Below are 19,161 nucleotides of genomic sequence, written 5' to 3' on the forward strand. Positions count from 1 at the left end.
AAAATATTTTAGATTTCTTTCAATTAAGTCCTCAATTTAATTACATTTTGGTCTCTAAACTTTATTTTTATTTGATTTTGACCCTAATTTTTTCAAAAATTATAATCTAACCCCAAATTTTTTTAATTTTTGCAATTGAATCCCTAATGGTTTTGATTTCTTAATTACAATTGTTTATCTTCTTTAATTGTTAATCATGCTTCATTTAAATGTATCTAATTTGTAAATTTTTAGGAATTTTATGTTTATTCATATTTTAAAAATAATAAAGTGAATTTGTTATATGTTTATATTTTCTTTTAAATTATTAATTAAATTAATGCCTTGACAATTTTTTGTTGGTTTTGGAGTATAAATAGGACAAACTCTACCTCATTTAACCACTAATTCAAGAAATGTACCCTCTATTGTTCTTTAACCCCTTTTATGTGCTCCTATATATTTTTAAGTGTGATTATATGTTTTATGTGTTTTCCCTTTATCTACTTATTTTAGTTTTTTATTCATTTTATGTTTGATTTAAGTCTTTTGATTATTTTGGAGGGTATTTTAAATGCCAAATTATAATAGAAGGTTTTCCCTTTTGCCAAGAAAATGTATTTAGATAGACAAATGTAATAGATAGGTTTTATTATTTCTAAAAATTTCCCTTTTAGATTATAGTTAGGGCCCCCAAATGTAACAATTAAGTCTTATTTGTTTGCATACTTGTGCGTTTGTGTGCTTATGTATTTCTTTACTTTTTTAGTATTGTTGCATTTAGATTTAGATATTATGCCTATGTGTTATGTGTTCTATGTGCCTTATATGTTTATTTATTTTAATTATACTTTATATGCTTTATTTATTCATAATGAGTGCATGACGTTACCACACTAATCCAATGCTAGTTGTAATTTCATTCTCTGATTTCTCACTAGTGTAACGTTAATGAGAATTTGTAGAAATTGACTAATCCAACACTAGGCCCTTTAGGCCATCGATATGATAAATTCATGTTTTGGTGCGACATTTATTGCATCTCATACATTTGTTCTATTTTTAGGTTATTTTCATTTGCATGATACATCCCTCTATTCCCTTATCTTTATACACGCAAATAATGTCATTTAGACTTGCATTTCATTAGAAAATTAAAAATAGGCTAATTCATTTGCTTGACTAGATTAGAAGAGCCACACTTTAAAAATGAAAAATGGGCGAGTATGATTTTTTAGTCTTAGTTTGCTATTACCCCTCTATAAGAAGGAAAACTAAGTCACAAATTTTAGTCTTCCGTACCCGTTATGTTGCATTTCTCTTTTCTAGGTCATGTATATTTATATTATAATTTCCTTCTTTTGAGTCTCGGTTTTTGCATATTCGTGACCTCTTCGAAAGATTATTTTTGGGTTTCACAATTAATGTGATTTGTTCTAATTAAACTTTGAAAAGATATTTCTTTACTCCCGATATCATCTAGGTCTAGGTTTGCATCCATTTAGAAGCATCCAAAATGTGATAAATTTTATAGGTTAGATTAGGAAAATTTTTTGACCAAATCTTGAAATTAACCTTGGTTTGGTTGAAAGAGTGCCTTAGATTTGAGTCGATCAAATCTTTGCCTTGCCTTTCTTCAATCGTGACTCCCGAACTCTTTTCTCTCATTTTCAAAAACCTAGAGTTGTCTAAAAGGGTTTTATTTGTTTTCATTAAAAATATATTTTGGATGATTTGGTGCACCTAAACTTAATCGTAAGTGGCAACTCCCTTTTTCTAAAAAATCCTTTTTAAACTATTATTTTGGATCCAAACCGTCGCATATTCTTAGTTCCATTTTAGGCCATTTATGTTTATTTTCTAAAATAAAAAACTCATTTTTAAAACACTTTTCTCTTTTATTTTAAAAAATGGAGCGCGACAATGATCCACACATGGTCATTTTTTAGGGGCAAAAGAGTTAGATCTCATTTGTAGTTAGTCAAATGACTCGATTTATATTCATTTTTGTTCTAAAAAAAGTAGGGTTTGACTCGAACCTTATTTATTTTTCCTAAAAAGGTGAGATTTGATTCAATTCATATTCATTTTTGCTACTAAAAAGATAGGATCTGACCTTTTTATATATGAAAAAAATGACTGCATATGAGTCATATGGTGATTTTAGGTTAAAAAAGTGATCGAAAAATTAAGTTAAGCCAAAATTTTACTAATTTGAATTTATAATGGACATAAAGTTAACATTTAAGTGAAGGATGAAAAAAATTTATTTGGCAAAATGTGAGAGAAGTTTTAAACAATTTTTCCTAATGTATAGCATCAAAAAAGAGAACAAGAGTAAAATGGAAAAAAGAAAGGGAAAATGAAAAGAGAAAAAATTGTTTTATTGTAGATTTAAGAAAAGGAAAGGAAATTCACAAAGAATTACACAAAAAATTGAAGAATAAAAATGAAGAAGACGATTACCAGAAGAACAAAAACTTCTTCACCTATACTTAACATATTCCATTAACATTTCAAATCTTGTTTTCTTTTGCACTCTCATATCACTATGTGACCCCTCTCTCTCCAATGGTATTCTTTTTAATTAGAACTGTATTAGATTCTGTCTTTACTCTTGTTTTTTAGTTTGAAACTGTATGGGTACTTTTAAGCATAAAAATGCATAAATACTTGGACAACTCCAATATCAAAATATCTCTACATTTATGCATACTAAGCAAACTAAATTTACTAGGGTATTTAAAACTCCTTAATTACAGAAAACTCAAACAACTCTCCAAATATTTTAAAAGACACATCTCAAAATACTCAAAACACAAAAAAAAATTTTTTCCTTCTTTTCTTTCTTCTTTCTCCCCCTTGCCTCAACCCACCACTATCGCCGTTGGCCAGCATCGTCACCACCAACTACCTTTCTGTTTTTCTTGTTCTTTTTCTCTCTTGCCACCCCTTCTCCCTTAGTCGTCCCCTCGCCCTCCCCTTGGTCACACAATTACATGACCAAAAGGAGGGGAAGGGGGAAAGGAGAAGGAGGGGGAGAGGAGAGGAGGAGAGGGGAAAGGGGACGAAGAGAGGGAATGAGAGAAAGAAAGGAGAAAAAAAGGAGGCATCAACATTTGTGTTAGCTGACAGTAGAGGTAGCGCTTGACAATGATGGAAGTAGTGGCCGGAGTCTGGAGCAGTGGCCAGCAAATTTTAAGGTTCTTTTTGTAATTTAGATAAACCTCAACAAAGGTAAATATAGCTTTTTGTATAGGGCAATTTTGTCATTTGACTACCACTATTTTGGGTTTAGATGTGTTACTCATAATGGAGCAGCGGTAATTTGGTCAATCAGGGAGTTCATTTGTGATAATTTGGTTAGAGCTCAATTGAAGGATTTCTTCAATTCTTTGGTTTAAAAGTAGACATTTTATTTTTGCTCAAAAATAAAAAGGTCAACATTTTATTTCTGCTCAAAAATAAAAGGACAGGCAAAATATTCCCGCTAGCGCTAGGCGAGGCGGTTTGCAAGTATCGATTGCATTTAGGGGAACAAAATGCAATTACATAACACATCCAAGGAGTCTAATGTAATTAACGCTTAAGTTAAACTTAACGGAATAATTACCTCAGAACCCCCTCTTCAATCACCGATTGTTCATCATCATCGTCTTCGTCTTCTTCGTCCTTGCTTCCTTCCTTCCGTCGTACTCTTTCGCCATTTCTAGGGCTCCGAAATTCCAATCCTAATCCAAATCCCTAAAATGTCCTCGTAATCGTTTCCCTCACCTCTTCCCTCACAGAGAATCACACGGTGAAAACACACACATATTGCATCCAGAGCCAGTCTACCTTCCCAAAATAGAAAGAAATGGCGCAAGAAAATGACGTAATTGGCCTCCACTTCCTAGAACTATGGCGTTCCAACTCGAAAGCAGCAGCCGCCGCCGCGACAGCTACTACGTCGACTTCCTCCTCGTCAAAGGAGGACGCGGAATTCGAGGAGGAGCCGACGGAGCTGGACACGTTTAACAGCTCGGGAATGTTTTCAGTGGTTTTGTCGGATAAGCTATCAGTTCAGTATCCTACTGTGAATTTGCACGGTCACGATGTCGGCGTTGTTCAGGCGAACAAGCCGGCGCCGTTGAAACGGCTGGTTTATTACTTCGAGATCTTTGTTAAGAATGCCGGTGCTAAAGGCCAGATTGCTATTGGTTTCACCGCCTCGGGCTTTAAAATGCGCCGCCAACCAGGGTTAGGATTCGAGATTAGTTGTTTCTTGGATTTAGTTATTGTTATTTTCGTTACTGTAGTTTGAAAATCTTCAATTGAAATGATTTCTTATGTTTTTGAATTGGAAATGCGAGGTTTTTTGTGCTAAAAGAGTTCAATTTGATGGTAGGGTTTATCGGATTTTTGGATAAATTTGAGAATTGATCTTTGTTTTGGATGTTTGAGTGTTTGTTTGTGATTTGCACACAAGATCGTAGATATTGTGTTTAAGATAAACAGAGACTAACATACAGATAATGATTGTGGTATTCTTGATTGGGATAATTTCGGTCATTTTCTTGCATGAGACGGGGGTGAAGTATGCTGCAGTGGTTAATATTACTGCTACTTGTTTATGGTTGTCTCATGTTCCTATGTATTAGATGTTTTAGGATGCTGTCTGGAGTTGCTAACCGGATTAGGTTGCTCACAGATTTTCTTTGGTTGGCTCAGTAGCTAGAGCTAAAAATTGTATTTACGAAGCTGTTCTAAATGATCTATGAAAGACATGAGCAATTTATCTGTGGATCATCTTATTTTCATTATCCCCTCTTAAATTTGTTGTTTTGTGATTAAAAAATGACACCTTGGATATCCTTTTGAAGTATCTTACGTCAAGAAATATGGACCAAACCTTAATTTTGGTGCTTTAAGAGTCTTTTTGTAACTCTACACTTTTGACTAGATTCTAGGTTGGGGTACTGACATAAGTACATTGTTTCTTCTTGTGAGTTATACATGGCATTTGTTGGTATAGAACCTATGGTATAGCTGTTGATAATGGATTTTAGAAGATAAATTTCCCCGAGGTAAAAGCAGTTACTCAAAGCATGATTTAGAGGAACGTATTCTAAGGGCTTTCTAGAAGTGGTGAAGTGCAACAGGTCCTATTTTAATGAGTATAAAATGAAATGAATTGGAGTAGTCATTTCTGTGCTTACTATCTGTTGTAAGGAAACTTTGGAATGTCATTTCTAAGAGAGCTGATGAAAGGCTCGAGCAAAGGAAAACAAAGGTCAATACATAACAGTGTGCTTGCTTCAGAATCCGTAGGAGGAAATAAGATGTTTATGTTTTTTGTTTGTGAAAATAGTTTCTTTGGCAAGGGGTTGCCTTCTTCTCTTGCTTGTCTTCTAATTTGATTGCTTTTTTGACATGTGGCTCCAATACATTAGCTATGGACTGGAGTCAGACTCTGTATTGACACATTGGGAAAACTGGCATATCACTTAATTTCTGGGATAACTGGCATATCACTTAATTTCTGTTTAAAAAATATCAGGAAAATGAATTCTGTTCTGTAGATATAAAAGGCATGCCTCACCCTTACAGTAAAAGTCAGATGCCTTGCTGCTCATTTGCTTTCTTTTCTGTTGTTTTATTTTTGAGGGAGTGGATGTTATATAAGTAGGGGAGGGTGAAGAAAGGAGGAGAAGCTTAATACCTTAAAAGAGTATCTTGGAACCTATTGTAGTGCATTCCAGATGTCTCATTCCTGTACTGTTAATGCTCAATAGGAGAATTGAATGAAGGATTCCCATCTGACATTCATTTCAAAATCCATGTGTTATTGACATTTTTGTTAGTTCTTTTTGAGTGCATGTTTGTGAGACAGGTAGGAAGTAATTGAACTTTTGCCACCATTTTCATCATGGAACTTTTGTTTCTGACAGTTGGGAAGCAAACAGCTTTGGATATCATGGCGATGATGGTTTGCTTTACCGTGGACATGGCAAAGGAGAAACATTTGGCCCAACTTATACAACTGGTGATTCTGTTGGTGGTGGCATTAACTACTCTGCACAGGAATTTTTCTTCACGTAAGATAACCATCTTTTTTTTCTTTCTTGTACAATATGGATAATGTTGTTTTATTTTAGTGATTGTGGAGTGCAGATTGAACTAATAAGCAGCATGTTTCATTGTAATTTGGGTAAAATACAAGAAACCCCCTTGTGGTTTCGTCAAAGGTCACGGAACCCCCCTTTTGTTCAAAAACACCCAAAGGGCCTCCTTGTGCTTTGGACTAATCTGGGAAGTGGGCGGAAACTGTCTCTATTGACAAAGAACCATGAAATTTCGATTCTATTCTTAATTTAAAATACCAAAAAATTAAGTGGGAGCCTCAATTTTAGTTTTAAAATATTTCTACATAGATTTGGTAAAGGAAAGATAGTTAAGGAGTTTATTTGAAATTTTAGAAGATATGTTATCTTCTCCAGCTGCAAATGATCTGCACCAGGCCCTTGTTTTCATTTTTCTTCCTTTTTTCTTTTCTTTTCTTTCACCCCAACCAACACCAGTTCATCTTCCATTGTCATCAACTCTAAGATGTCCAAGTTCTGCAATCGACTATCTATACCAAGATCTCCAGTACTCTAATGAGCCACCACCGTCAACTTCCTTTCTTTTCTTTTTCTCTTTTTTTTTTTGTTTTTATTCGTTACCTTTTGTCCTTTCTTTATTCTTCTTCAGCCGATTAAGATAGCCAGCAATGAACCCCCGAAGCACAATAGAGAGAGAGAAAACACCTTCAAGATTGCACCTCTGACACTGCAGCTGCTGATGACGAAGTTACTCTGGAGCTTTTTGCTCACCATCAGCGAAGAAGATGAATATGCCATCTTTAATTTATTTCTTTTTTTTAAAATTTTTTGCCACTGAATCTGCTTCATTCATAGATTCATGTTAAAAAATCATCTTTTCTTCAAATTGTGAAATAAAGAGGATATAGTGTTTTTCTTCAAATTTTGATTTGCTTTAATTGCCTCTTCATTTGATGAAGATTGAAATTAATAGAAAGAGGTGCGTTGATATTGTGAAACTCTAGAAGCGTGAAGAAACGGGAAAATTGTAATCTAAAACAATCTATGTTGTTTGCAATTGTTCTTTTACACAGCTCATCATTTTTTTTCAGTTTTTTTTTTTTTTTGGCAGAATTCAAAAACCAAATCATGATTTACATGAAAATTAAAATATGGGAAGAAAAATTGGCAAAATTATCACTGGAGATGGTGGCCAGAGGTGGTTGGTGGCAGTTGGAGGTGGCAGGATGGCTGTTGGCGGTGGCAGCTCTGAATAACCCACCGCCCATGCCAGTTCAGCTAGAGGATTGACCACAAATCAGACAAGAAGAAGCAAAAGAAACAAATGGGAAAAAAGGGGAAGGAGAAAGAACAAAATAGGAGAAGAAATACAATTAATAATGAGATATGGTGAGATTTTTTTTTAAAAAAATTTTACAGGTGACATAACCTGTAATAGTAGGGGTATTTTGTGGAGAAAGGTTGATTATAATATGAAAAAAAAAACGTAATTTATGACTTGTACTCACGTATGAGGTGAGTGTGCTTTAGCTTCTGTTAGTGGAGATGATTTCCATCCATGTTCCAGTTTAGTCCAAAACAAAAGGAGGTTCTTTCGGGGTTTTTAAACAATGAGGGGGTTTCATGACCATTATTCAAACCACAAGGGGATTTAGTGTATTTTACCATTGTAATTTTGCTTCTACTATTCTGATATTTGAGGTAAACAAAATTGGCTTTCCTCCCTTTCTGTAAGTTTACTTCATTGTGGGGAGAGCTAATTGTCAGTAATAAGACCTTTTAGAGCTGTAGTTAACCCTGCATCCAGTTGTAAATTATGCTTGTTAACATTCTCAAAATTGTTGTTGAATTATTTTGGTACAGGAAAAATGGGAAAGTAGTGGGAACTGTGGCCAAGGATGTCAAAGGTCCTTTATTTCCTACAGTTGCTGTTCATAGCCAAAATGAGGAGTATGTAGCAGCTTTTGGTTTTTCCTTATATGCTCTTGCATTTTTTATATGTATATTTCAACTTCTTGATTGACGGAACATTTTCAGGCTAATTGAAAAGCTGTTATACAAGTCTATAGCTCCTATAATCTCTAATATTCATGTGCAGTGCCGATTTTCAAATAATAAGGTCGATGGGTAGTCAGACAAACTTTTCCAGATCTGAAAATTTTGTATACCATCTTTTCTGGTATTCTCAAGGTGCCTTGAACATTCTCAGAGATCTCGCTTATGCTGGCCATGGTTGTGAAGGAGCTTTAACTTGGCAAAGATAAATAGGCCTAACAATGCTTGGGCATTAATTTTCATAATCGTACTTTATTCAGACTATTGGTAATCGGTTTGTATTAAGATAAGAATGCTGAAGGTTTAGGTTTTCTCTTTTCAAATGCTTCTTATGTTGGGAGGTTAAAAAAAAAGTAGAAAAAACCTATATACCATGTAAAGTGTAATTCTCATAATGAGGAATGGTTATGGCCCATTGTAGTGCCCTAATAAAGAGGTCAGCAGAGCTAATGTGGATCTGTTTTCTAACTGGGACACCAATGACATGCTGAGTATCATGCCATTTAAAAATGATAACCGTTCAGTTTACTTGTGGAGACTCTTGTAATTTACTTAAAGAAGTGTTTTTCTTCTGGATTTGATTATCAAGACTTGTTAAGAGGTTATAGCACCTTCGGAAGGCAATTTTCACAGCCATTGTATATAAGCACAATAACCATGATGAAGGATTACCTTGGGCATTTGCTTACTTTTCTCTTGGTAAAGCATGCCTGACAATAAAGCTTGCAGTGTTTTGTATTTTACAAACGCACCACACTTACCATGCATTAGTGAATGCTAAATTTGTCTTATTGCCTAAAGCTTTGCCTGGTTGGAAATATTAAGATAAAAAAAAAACTTTCATTTTTTCTGAAAAGTAAATCTTATTACTCTTCTGTTCTTTATAATTTTTTCCGTTTTCTGGAACCCGATAATCTTTTTGATGTGTCGCTCTTTGACTATATGTTTGTTAGCTGTATTGAATATGAATTGCGACATAGACCAACTACCTTTTTAGTTGGTGGGTTTAAGTTGGTAGTGACATCTATAATCGATTGTACCATGCATGTGCTCTGGCACTATATTGCTACTTTGTCATTTAATATTTTCTATTCCAAGTTCTTTTCCTTTTCTGCACTCTTGGCATGTATCTTTTCTCTTAGTAATTGTAACAATATTTGTTCAAATTGCTATTTTGTTTGAGTTATTCCAGTTTATTCATGGTTTCTTATATAAACTAGAACTTTTCTTATGCTTGTTTTTTGACTGTATTGTGGCAGGGTAACGGTCAACTTTGGAAAGGACCCATTTGTTTTTGATCTAAAGGTATGATTTTCTTGGTAATTCTTCATGATCTCTATTCATGTCCAAGTTGGTGTGTCAAACCTTTATTAAGGTGGATCAATTATGGCTCTTTTGCTTTTTGGCCCTTGATGGTAATGATTGCACTCAGATTTTACAAATGGTTCCCTTTGTCAAATTTAGGTAATCAATTGCATTTCAGATGGTTGTATTAAAAAGTTGCTCTCTTTTCATTATTTCTGACCTCTAGTGGTTTCTTGGGGATTTTTCAACCAGGTATAATGACTTTTTCGTTGTACCTTGTAATTTCGGATTAAGATATGAGTATTTGGCTGCCATGTTAGAGCACCAACCCAGTTATTGCAGAAAATCTTTGTCCTAATGAAGTAACTTATAAGTGAATCAAAGGAAAAATTAGGCTTGAGTTTTTAGCCTACCAAGATTCGCTTCACTTGCTTTTCAGCTGACTATTAAGTTGCAAGAGTTTGTAGAGCTAGTACTGTTGTGATCTTTTACCCTGCTCACTTAATTGCTGGAAAACAGCAGTTGGGAATCGCATAAAATGGCCATCAAACCATACTCCTAGTAGTAGCTGATTCTCTTACCTGTAAATCCACTTTGCCCAAAATTTCTAGGTGAATTTTAGCTTCTCGAGATTCTGTATGTGTTGTTTTGGCCATGTAATCTCTATTCCATCAGGAAACTATACATTTTTTTTGTGGGCCCCATGCTATCAGAGAACTGTATGTACAGTGTTTAGTTGATAATGCATCAGCCAAAATGTCTATAAATACTCCTTAAAGATTGATAATTTACCCCTCTATATGGTGCATAAGCTTTGAATTTGATATTTAATTGGAGAGCAAGACAATCAAGTGACTGTTCCTGAAAGGTCCTACCTAAAAGTGGGCGAAAGCGCTCAAGTCTAACAAGGAATCTCATTAACCTATTCTAGCATCTACAAAAAGTTCAGAGGTGGTAATAATAATTTATCTCGGAAAAGGTTCACTTACTATCAGCATTGGTTTTCTGCTCTCTGATTATTTTCCATGGTTGTCTCCGATTATGGTAATTTCTGCATTACTGTTGAATTTCTTACATATACCAGCAAAGTGTGTTATATTTTAGAATCTAGAATGTTTTGTTTGTTCTTTTGGTCAACCACAACGCTTACACACAGTACCCTTAACTGTCCCTGATCATCGTATTCTACCTGTATGTGGGCTTATGTCATGTTATTCAGCTTAGCAGAATATGATGTCTTAAATTAAACCAAAGTACTAGGTAACTGTTGCTAGAGTAATATTTGTTTCTTCTAATTTCTTTGTTTCATATTATTCAATCAGGCGTTTGAAGCAGAGGAAAGAAGAAAGCAACAGATGACAATTGATAAGATATCTATATCACAGAATGCCAGTTATGAGTAAGTCTAGATATCAATGTAAATTATATAATGTTTGGTGTTCTGAGATAGCAATTCAAATAATCAAGGCTGCATTGTCTGTCGAATAGACTTTTGAAATCCTCTCAAAATTGTGGACAAACAGAAGTACATGTTACTATGATTCTGGCAATTAAGCGAACTGTGGGGAAAGTTTTTACAACTAGAATATCACATAGATATCTCAAAAAAGGATAAGCACAACTTTTTCAGAGGCCCTTTTTACTGCATGAATACTTTTCCCACCAGAATAATTAGTAACCAACCACACGAAATTAACCTATGACGTTATTTTCTCAAGTGACAAAATTCTTTGAAACTTAACTACTGTACATTGAGAGGTGTTTAGGCTCTGCACCTCTGGAATCAATTTTTTAAGCATGTACAAACTCAAACTGGGTGGAACAATTAATAATAGTGCGTGCATGCTGAAAAAGTAAGAGAACTTTTTTCTTTTTGATGAGAGATAGAAAATAGCTACATTCCTGGTCTGTGGTCTTTCAGAAGATAATTTGAGCATGCAAAAGCACAATTCTCATGTCTAATAGTAGTAGTTTGATGAAATTGATCTTACTTTCTTTAACTTGATGACGCATTGGTAACAGGCAGATTCTTGATGAAACACATTTTTTTTCTTATGTGAACATTAGAGGAAAAAATGTGTTCTGTCTTAAACAGTGGCAAAGATTGGCCGGACATCCTTCCAGCTGATAATTGGTTTAGTCTAAAAGCATTTCAGAACTTGGCTCAAAATTGCTGAGGATTTTAGTCTTAAAGAGTTATCTGGAAGTCATGTGATCTGTTTGCCAGAGAGAACATGCTAAGTATAATTAAATGTCTTTTTTTTTTTTTAAATTGCATGTTAGTGTGAGGGACTTCTGAATTTTTTTTCTCTTGCTAGGAAGGAACTTTGGGGCTCTATTTAGGTTAATATAGTGGTTCTGTAGCCCGCTTTTCCTTACACATTACAGTTAATCCTTTTGTGGAATATTATCTATGTTGTGATGTTTCTTTGTTTCTAACTGCAAATACAAACTATTTGATCTTTATTGACATATTCAACATATACACAATGACTCCCTTTTTTGGGTGTTTTGGAGGTTGTCCATTTCTTTGACTGCAATATGCTGAAATATCTTATTTTATTTGCTGTCAGGTAGCAAAAAGAGATCTAAGGGAAGTTTGTACTTGAACTAAAAGCGAATCCTCATAGGACATTTAAGGTTTTTTAGTGATTGCGAAGAACATGTATTCTTGAAGAGAAGTTTGTTTGGATAAGAGTTTATTTGGATGATTTATTTGAGATAATTACTGTAGCACTTTTTGTGATGTGATGTATGTGAGATAAAAAGGTGATTGAGAAGATAAAAAAGGTGATTGGGATTTGTGAAGTAAATTATTTTGTTTCAAATTATCTCAATCCAAACACATTAATATGTTTTAATTGATCTTCAGTATCATGCCTTTGGTATGGGAGCCTTCGCCATGGCAGATGCATTTCATGTACTTTGTTGTGTATGATGTGTTTGGTGTATATATTACAAGTTCTGTATTTGTGAGTTTGTTGAGTTCCACATTTATCTTTGCAGCTTTACCACTACATCATTAAAATATTTATTTATTTTTTTGGGTTCCAGAATTATCCGTTCCTACTTACAATATTATGGATATGAAGAAACGCTCAAACAGTTTGACATGGCTAGTAGAAGTACTGTTCCTCCCATCGCATTAGGTCAGGAGAATGGATCCAGTGATACTGAGATCACTTATGCAATGAATCACAGAAAGACTCTTCGTCAGGTATAAATGCTAGAAGCATGCTTCTCATAATTGTTTGACAAGTGCGATGCTACAGAAGAATGAGAGCACTTTCTGTTCATTTTGATTTCTTGTTTCAATGATGCTTTTAGTTGTAACTGAGGGGCTAAGCTGTTTGCTATCTAGGTATAGCATATCTGAATGGTTGCTTATGTTGCTTTCTTCTTTTACTGAAAAATCATTAATTTTTCAAGGTTAGAACTATTTTTTATATACATAAATGTTTTGATCATAAAATTTTTGTTTCTGGGTCTCCTTTTAGTTTTGTTTGGAAAATATAGTGACATCCCACTCGGGCAATATGTTAGCTTTACAGAATGGTCATTATTCTTGGAAGTGCATCTGTTATGAGTTCTTGCGGGCTTCTACCCTTCTTGCAATTAATGACTGGAGACATGCAAACAAGTATTGCTTGTTAACTAACTAATAGCCTTTAAATTATTGTTAAGCATGTGTTAGCTGAAGAGTTTCTTAACACATTGATCTGCAGGGCAATAATTATCTTAACCAACTAAAATGTATACAGAATAAGTACTAATACACTGTTGGAATTTCTGGTATTTGGTGGAACAGTGAACTGAATTTTGTTTGGAACTTCTGTTTTTCTGTTTCAGTAGATCTGCTGGTGTATGTTGGCGTAACTTATGTACTTATTCACCAAATCTCTTGCATACATGGTTAATCGTAATTCATAGAAAAGATATTTGATGGGAAAGCACTGTTAAGGAATCGTCAATTTCTTGTTCACTTGTTGACCTAATTTTGAGCGAGCAATGTGTTCCATTTTCATAGGCACAATTCTTGTGCATCATTCTGTTTTCCAAGTTGTTGATAAAACCTAGAGATACTAAGTGATCTTATTGAAATTAATCTATTTCGTGAAGACTTTCCTTGGATTGTCCTTTTTAGTCATTTCCTTCGCCTCTAAATCATAACTCAACATGATTTCGCTTGTTCTTGTATATGCTGTCATTCTGATGCGTCAAAGTTTTCACAAAGCCAGTTGGTTTTAGGTTTTTTTTTTCTGTGTTGGGGGGGGGGGGGGGAGGGAGGAGGGGGCGGATTTAGCTGATTTAACTCCTACCCTTTACCCTTGGAAAGAACTTTCTTGCTTGAATTGGCTTCTCTTTTTAGCTTCTACATGCCAATCTCTTCACTTATTTTAGCTTCTACGTGCCAATCTCTTATTTTGAATTGGCTTCTCTTTTTAGCTTCTACATGCCAATCTCTTCATTTATTTTAGTTTCATTTTTCTCATGATAAATGTGTAAGAACTCCAAGTAACCTTGATTTGCAACCTGTGCAGCTAATTAGGAGTGGTGAGATTGATGATGCATTTGACAAGCTTCGCATATGGTATCCTCAGATTGTTCAGGTAAACGAATACTGATCCTATAGATGTCAGTTTTATTTGCATAAACTGTGTTTCTAGTAAGTTCTTACTTTTGTGCTTGTTATGCATTTCATGCCTACTCTTAGTACTGTTTATTACTGGCTGAGCTTTATTGTCCTTCCCTATCTTTTCTTTTTTTATTTTTCCCCCTTGTCTATCAGCTGAGCTTTATATCAGACAACATGTAACTTTTCACTTCCTTTAGTTAGAAATTACTGGCTAAATGCGAAATACTGTGAGCACTGGCCAAATAATGCTTGTTTTCCTTTTGGTTCTTAATTGAGGGCATATTCCCCCATTCATCAACTAGTATGTGAGGCTATAAGTAAAATATTTGTTGTTGATCTTAGCTTCTTGAAGTAGATGTGATTGCGTTCTTAAGTCACAAATGCTGTGGAGATCCACTGATAATACCAGTTTGGGGTACGAAAATCTGTTTTATTAAACTCATGTTGATGAGGCCAACTTCTCAAACAAACCTACAGAAAATTCAAGCTGAGGGAACTTTGGCAATACTTATTTTGGCATGGAGTACGATTTGCCAAGATATGGTTCAGAAGTTCATCTTTTTGTGGAACGACACTTTGATTAATTATTGATCCTCCTATGCATACAACTTGGACAGTCATGTTTGTAGTTTTGAATGGCCGAGATGTATCATTCTTGGATGGTTCTGGAGGTGTATTAAGCTATGCCTGCTTGAGCGAAAGATAAGAAATATAATTAAAGCTGAGGGAACTTTGATAATACTTCTTTTGTCAAGGAGTACAATTTGCCAAGATATGGTTCAGAAGTTCATCTTTTTGTGGAACAACACCTTTTGCTTAATTATTGATCCTCCTATGCATACAACTTGGACAGTCATGTTTGTAGTTTTGAATGGCCTAGATGTATCATTCTCGAATGGTTCTGGAGGTGTATTAAGCTATGCCTGCTTGAGTGAAAGATAAGAAATATAATTAAGACACTGATTTACTGAGTTTCAAGATGATTCCACTGATAAGAAACTGGTTTATTGATTTTTTAAAGTGAACCAGCAAAATTGCTTCAACTAGATGTAATTATGAAGGTTCTACTGGAATTTTGTGCCATGATTTTTTTTCTCATTCTTTAACTGGTTATTTTTTTCTCATTGGGCTTCTGTCATGATCATCATTTTCACAGCATGAGGCCTAAAAACTAATAGATCTGTAAATGGTTGATGGTGGAAAGAAATTCTTTAGACATCATCTTCTTTCTCTCTCATTGATATCAGCTTGTAGTTTTCCTATTTTTCCTGTTAAATTGAGTATGGCCCCACTTTCTTCACTTGTTCTTCAGCTAGCATTTGCTTAAAAATTGACTTAATTAATAAAGACAGACTTCTCCAGTGACAGGCTTTTCTGGTTACAGCCAATCAACTTGCTGTAAAATTCGTTGGCTTCTGTCTCCCCTGTCACTTCTGAAGTAATATTTATTTTTCACGTGATGATTAGTCTCCTGATCTTAGTTATTGGTTTTGCTTTGTGCAGGACAATAAATCAGCTATGTGCTTTCTGCTTCACTGTCAAAAATTCATTGAGCTTGTTCGGGTAATATTCTTTTTTTCTATATAGTTCGAGTTATATGCTTGATTGCTTGGCCAACTGTCTGCATTCTGTCCTTTGATGCTTATAAATGTGTTATACGCATTGCTATATGGTTCTGGTATATGGTTCTTGTCTCAATCAAATGTAATGCTAAAAGTTATAAAAAATGGTACTTTAAGGAAAATGAGAGGATAGAACAGATATGTTTCCATGGGCAACTGGAATTTTGTACTTCCTGGTCATGCTTGATGTTCTTTGCTAGGGCCGAAATTACTGCACTGTTTTTAACAGAGTAAGGGACTCACTAACCTTTGTCTACTTATTAGGTGGAAAAGACTTTATGAAACCCTTACTCGTTGATTGCTTCCTTAAAGACTGGGATGATTAGATGTCAATTGACAGCACCAAAATATTTCCTGGTTTTGAATTCCAAGAATCTGTCAGAGGTTCCCCAGTCTAATTTGATTAGTCTTTGGATGGTGTGGCAGCTGACCCTGAGCTGAAGTGTGATGTTTCTTCAATCTTAGGTTTAAATGAATTTAAGTTAGGGTAGCAATAAATAGTCCATAGAAATGGCATTTTCAGTTAAACCTTATGCTAACCTTTCCTAAGATCACAAGCCCTCTCCAATGAGTTCAACTGTAGAAATTTCAACCTAGATCTGGGTCCAAAGACTTTGATGCACTGATGGATTCTCCTGAAAGACGTGCAAATGGATAGGAGTGACATTTTGAATTGTTGCTGAGTAGCTTTTTATTCATCAGCATAGCAAAGCTTGCAGTGTTTTTCCACAGTTCATACTGTGGCAGAATATTGGTAATGTTACTATTGAAGCAGTTGTCATTTAGATAGTTCCCTTTTAGCACGTCCTATGAGTAGCTTTTGGGCCCCATTATTGCCACTTTAAACGTTACATGAGATTTTATCTCATAGGGCTTGTCTAATTCTTTGAAGTTCTCCGTTTGAGCTAAACATGTTATATTTGACCTCGGGCACCTCCGCAGGTTAATGAGAACTAGATGTTAAAGAAAATTACCAATGTATTTGTAACAGTTTGTGATTAGTTTTTTGATATATGATGAGGTATTGGCATCACTTTTGTCTTCTTATTATTTCTTCATTCTTAGTTTTCCTTCAAAAAGCATGTGGGTGTATTACTATTCTTGAATGCCAACTCAAACTCTTTCCTCAGGGCACTTCGATACTTAGATATTGCATGTATTGGATATTCTGCGGCTATTATTTCAAAAATTAGCTCTAAAATGAGCATTAAGATTGGCAAGTGATGCCTGCTGTTATTTTCAGATCGGCAAGTTGGAAGAGGCGGTGGTATTTGGCAGAACCGAGTTCGAAAAGTTTTACAGGTTGACCGAGGTTCACGATCTGGTTAAGGTACCTGGTATACATTTTCACTATTATAGTTTGTTTGACTGGATCTCTCACTGCAATACTGATTCAGCGTGGTCAAAATCTGGCTATCTGACTAGTATGGAGAAACCATTGTCTTGTTAGAATTATGCTTCTTGACCATAATTGTTAGATTTATTCACTTGTAAGCTCTATAAATGTACATTTGCAAAATTAATGGAAATCCGTGCATCTTGTTTCAATTTGTTTATAAAGGACATCCATGAATTAACTGAAACCATTAAACAACTAATTCACAACGCCAAGTTTTAAAATCTTGTGGTATTTATGTTACTGGACAGACCATAGGCTTCCTGTTTGGAGACCTGGAGAGGGGAACGTTTATGAAGAATTTTTAAAGCATCTCTCTTCTTGTTATAAATCTGTCGGTAACATATTAAAATGACTTCAAGTACTCCTTTCTCTCTCCTCAGGATTGTGCGGCATTGCTAGCATATGAACAGCCACTGAAGTCCTCAGTTGGATATCTTCTTGAAGATTCTCAGCGAGAAATTGTAGCTGATGCTGTTAATTCCATGATCTTATCAACAAATCCTAATATCACGGATGCAAGAGTTTGCTTGCATTCTTGTCTTGAGAGATTACTCAGGCAGCTAACTGCATGCTTCTTAGAGAAGCGGTCGTTGAATGGTGATCAGGGTGAAGCATTTTATCTGGGCCGACTACTTTGACATATATTTACTGCCAATACAACTAGATTGCTACCTCTGTCCATGTGTACATATCGAGCTTCACCTATTCAGCACAGGCGGTAAAATTGCTTTTAGGGTCCGAGATGCGTCTTGAGTGGGGGCCTTGTGTAAGTCCTAAATTGTCAGTAATATTAGTCTTCTAAACGAGGGTTCCTCTGCTGTAAAGTTTGTACCCTGATAACATAAGCGATGAACGAAAGTGCTTCGTTGACCAATTGATGTTACAGCAGTAACCTAGATAGCGGTTAATGCTAATGTTTTTACAGTTATAATACACCTGCTGTACAGGATAAGCATCTCTTACTTTCTTTGCTTCTGCCAATTGATGTCAACTGTCCATTGCTTAATGTGGTCCATAGAGGATTCTCTCTCTCTCTCTCTCTCTCTCTCTCTCCCTCTCTCTCTCTCTCTCTAGCTGGAGAGAGCAAACTTTGTCCTACACTGGTGGTCACCAGAATCGAGCTAATATAGGTGATACACAGATCTCTAGATACCAGTTACTTTAGTGTTCTCCAATTGATCTTGTCAAACCAGAAAGAGTTGCAGTAAATTGAGTACCGGGAGACTTTTCTAAAATTTTCTTTCTAACAGGGAAAGGAGCGGATATAAGAGGGCTGAAGGGAGATTTGAATTTAGGAGCTCTTAAGGACTCAACTGTTGTCATTAGCTAAGGCTTCCTTGGCAGAGATTTTGTATACTCTAATTTAAGGTGTGATGCACAATCTGTCGATCCTTATCTATTTATTATATGTTATCTATTATCTATTATTATGTAACATAATCGTGTTTCCTTTTTTTATTTTTTTTGATGTTTAATGTACTACTATTTATTTTAACAAATTTTTTTTCCAATAGGGAAAGGGTGTGACTTGGGAAATTAGGAGTAAGTAGACGGATTTATACCCAAAACTTCTAATTTCTAATATCTCAGTGAACTCCTATTTAATTAAATGTCATAGGAAGGGGCTAAATCCACATCCTTCCATCCTAAGTCTATACCCTCCTATTCTAAATCTACACCTTAATCACCAATACAATAATTAAGTCCCTGTCATTTAATGACTTTTATTTATAATTTTTTACAATTCTAGAATAGTCATATTATACAATAAAAATAATTTGCCATAACAATACTCTTTCAATTATTTCCTAATTTTCTTTTAATTCATTTCTTTTTTTAAAAAATAATTTACATTACGTTAAGCGTCTTTAAACAATTATAAATTCATGAAACCAATCAAGTTAGATAATAGAGTTAGATATTAGAGGTACTACAAAAGTGCTGCTACACAAATAATTCATCATTTCAATGTAATAGATAGGCATCCTATAAAACAAACTAAAAAAAATGTAAAAGAAACATCTAATGATCCATGTATTTGGTTAATTTGATTGTTATATATTGTGAAAAACAAATTAAGAA

General features: G+C 34.7%; 1 protein-coding gene across 2 annotated transcripts; it reads left to right on the forward strand.

Moving 5' to 3' along the window:
- The first annotated feature begins 2,784 nt into the window (after positions 1-2,784).
- On the forward strand, positions 2,785-18,085 carry LOC113712466 (ran-binding protein M homolog). Of its 2 annotated transcripts, none has more exons than XM_027235906.2 (10): positions 2,785-4,218; positions 5,910-6,056; positions 7,926-8,012; positions 9,377-9,422; positions 10,745-10,821; positions 12,477-12,639; positions 13,964-14,032; positions 15,562-15,621; positions 16,924-17,017; positions 17,460-17,600. In XM_027235906.2, the coding sequence occupies exons 1-10, from the start codon at positions 3,836-3,838 to the stop codon at positions 17,483-17,485; spliced, it is 1,152 nt and encodes a 383-aa protein (XP_027091707.2). In that variant the 5' UTR covers positions 2,785-3,835; the 3' UTR covers positions 17,486-17,600. The 2 variants fall into 2 exon arrangements, with proteins under 2 accessions (XP_027091707.2, XP_027091706.2); XM_027235905.2 differs by having other exon boundaries at positions 2,788-4,218; positions 16,924-17,010; positions 17,460-18,085.
- Positions 18,086-19,161: the final 1,076 nt, after the last annotated feature.

Source organism: Coffea arabica, chromosome 10e (genome assembly GCF_036785885.1).
Source record: "Coffea arabica cultivar ET-39 chromosome 10e, Coffea Arabica ET-39 HiFi, whole genome shotgun sequence".
Taxonomy (NCBI): domain Eukaryota; kingdom Viridiplantae; phylum Streptophyta; class Magnoliopsida; order Gentianales; family Rubiaceae; genus Coffea; species Coffea arabica.

Excerpts from the sequence above, each read along its gene's own strand:
- LOC113712466 (XM_027235905.2), top strand. The coding sequence starts at position 3,836 with ATGGCGCAAGAAAATGACGTAATTGGCCTCCACTTCCTAGAACTATGG. Across the intron at positions 12,640-13,963 it reads ACAGAAAGACTCTTCGTCAG|CTAATTAGGAGTGGTGAGAT; the intron begins GTATAAATGCTA and ends CAACCTGTGCAG. Across the intron at positions 14,033-15,561 it reads GGTATCCTCAGATTGTTCAG|GACAATAAATCAGCTATGTG; the intron begins GTAAACGAATAC and ends TGCTTTGTGCAG.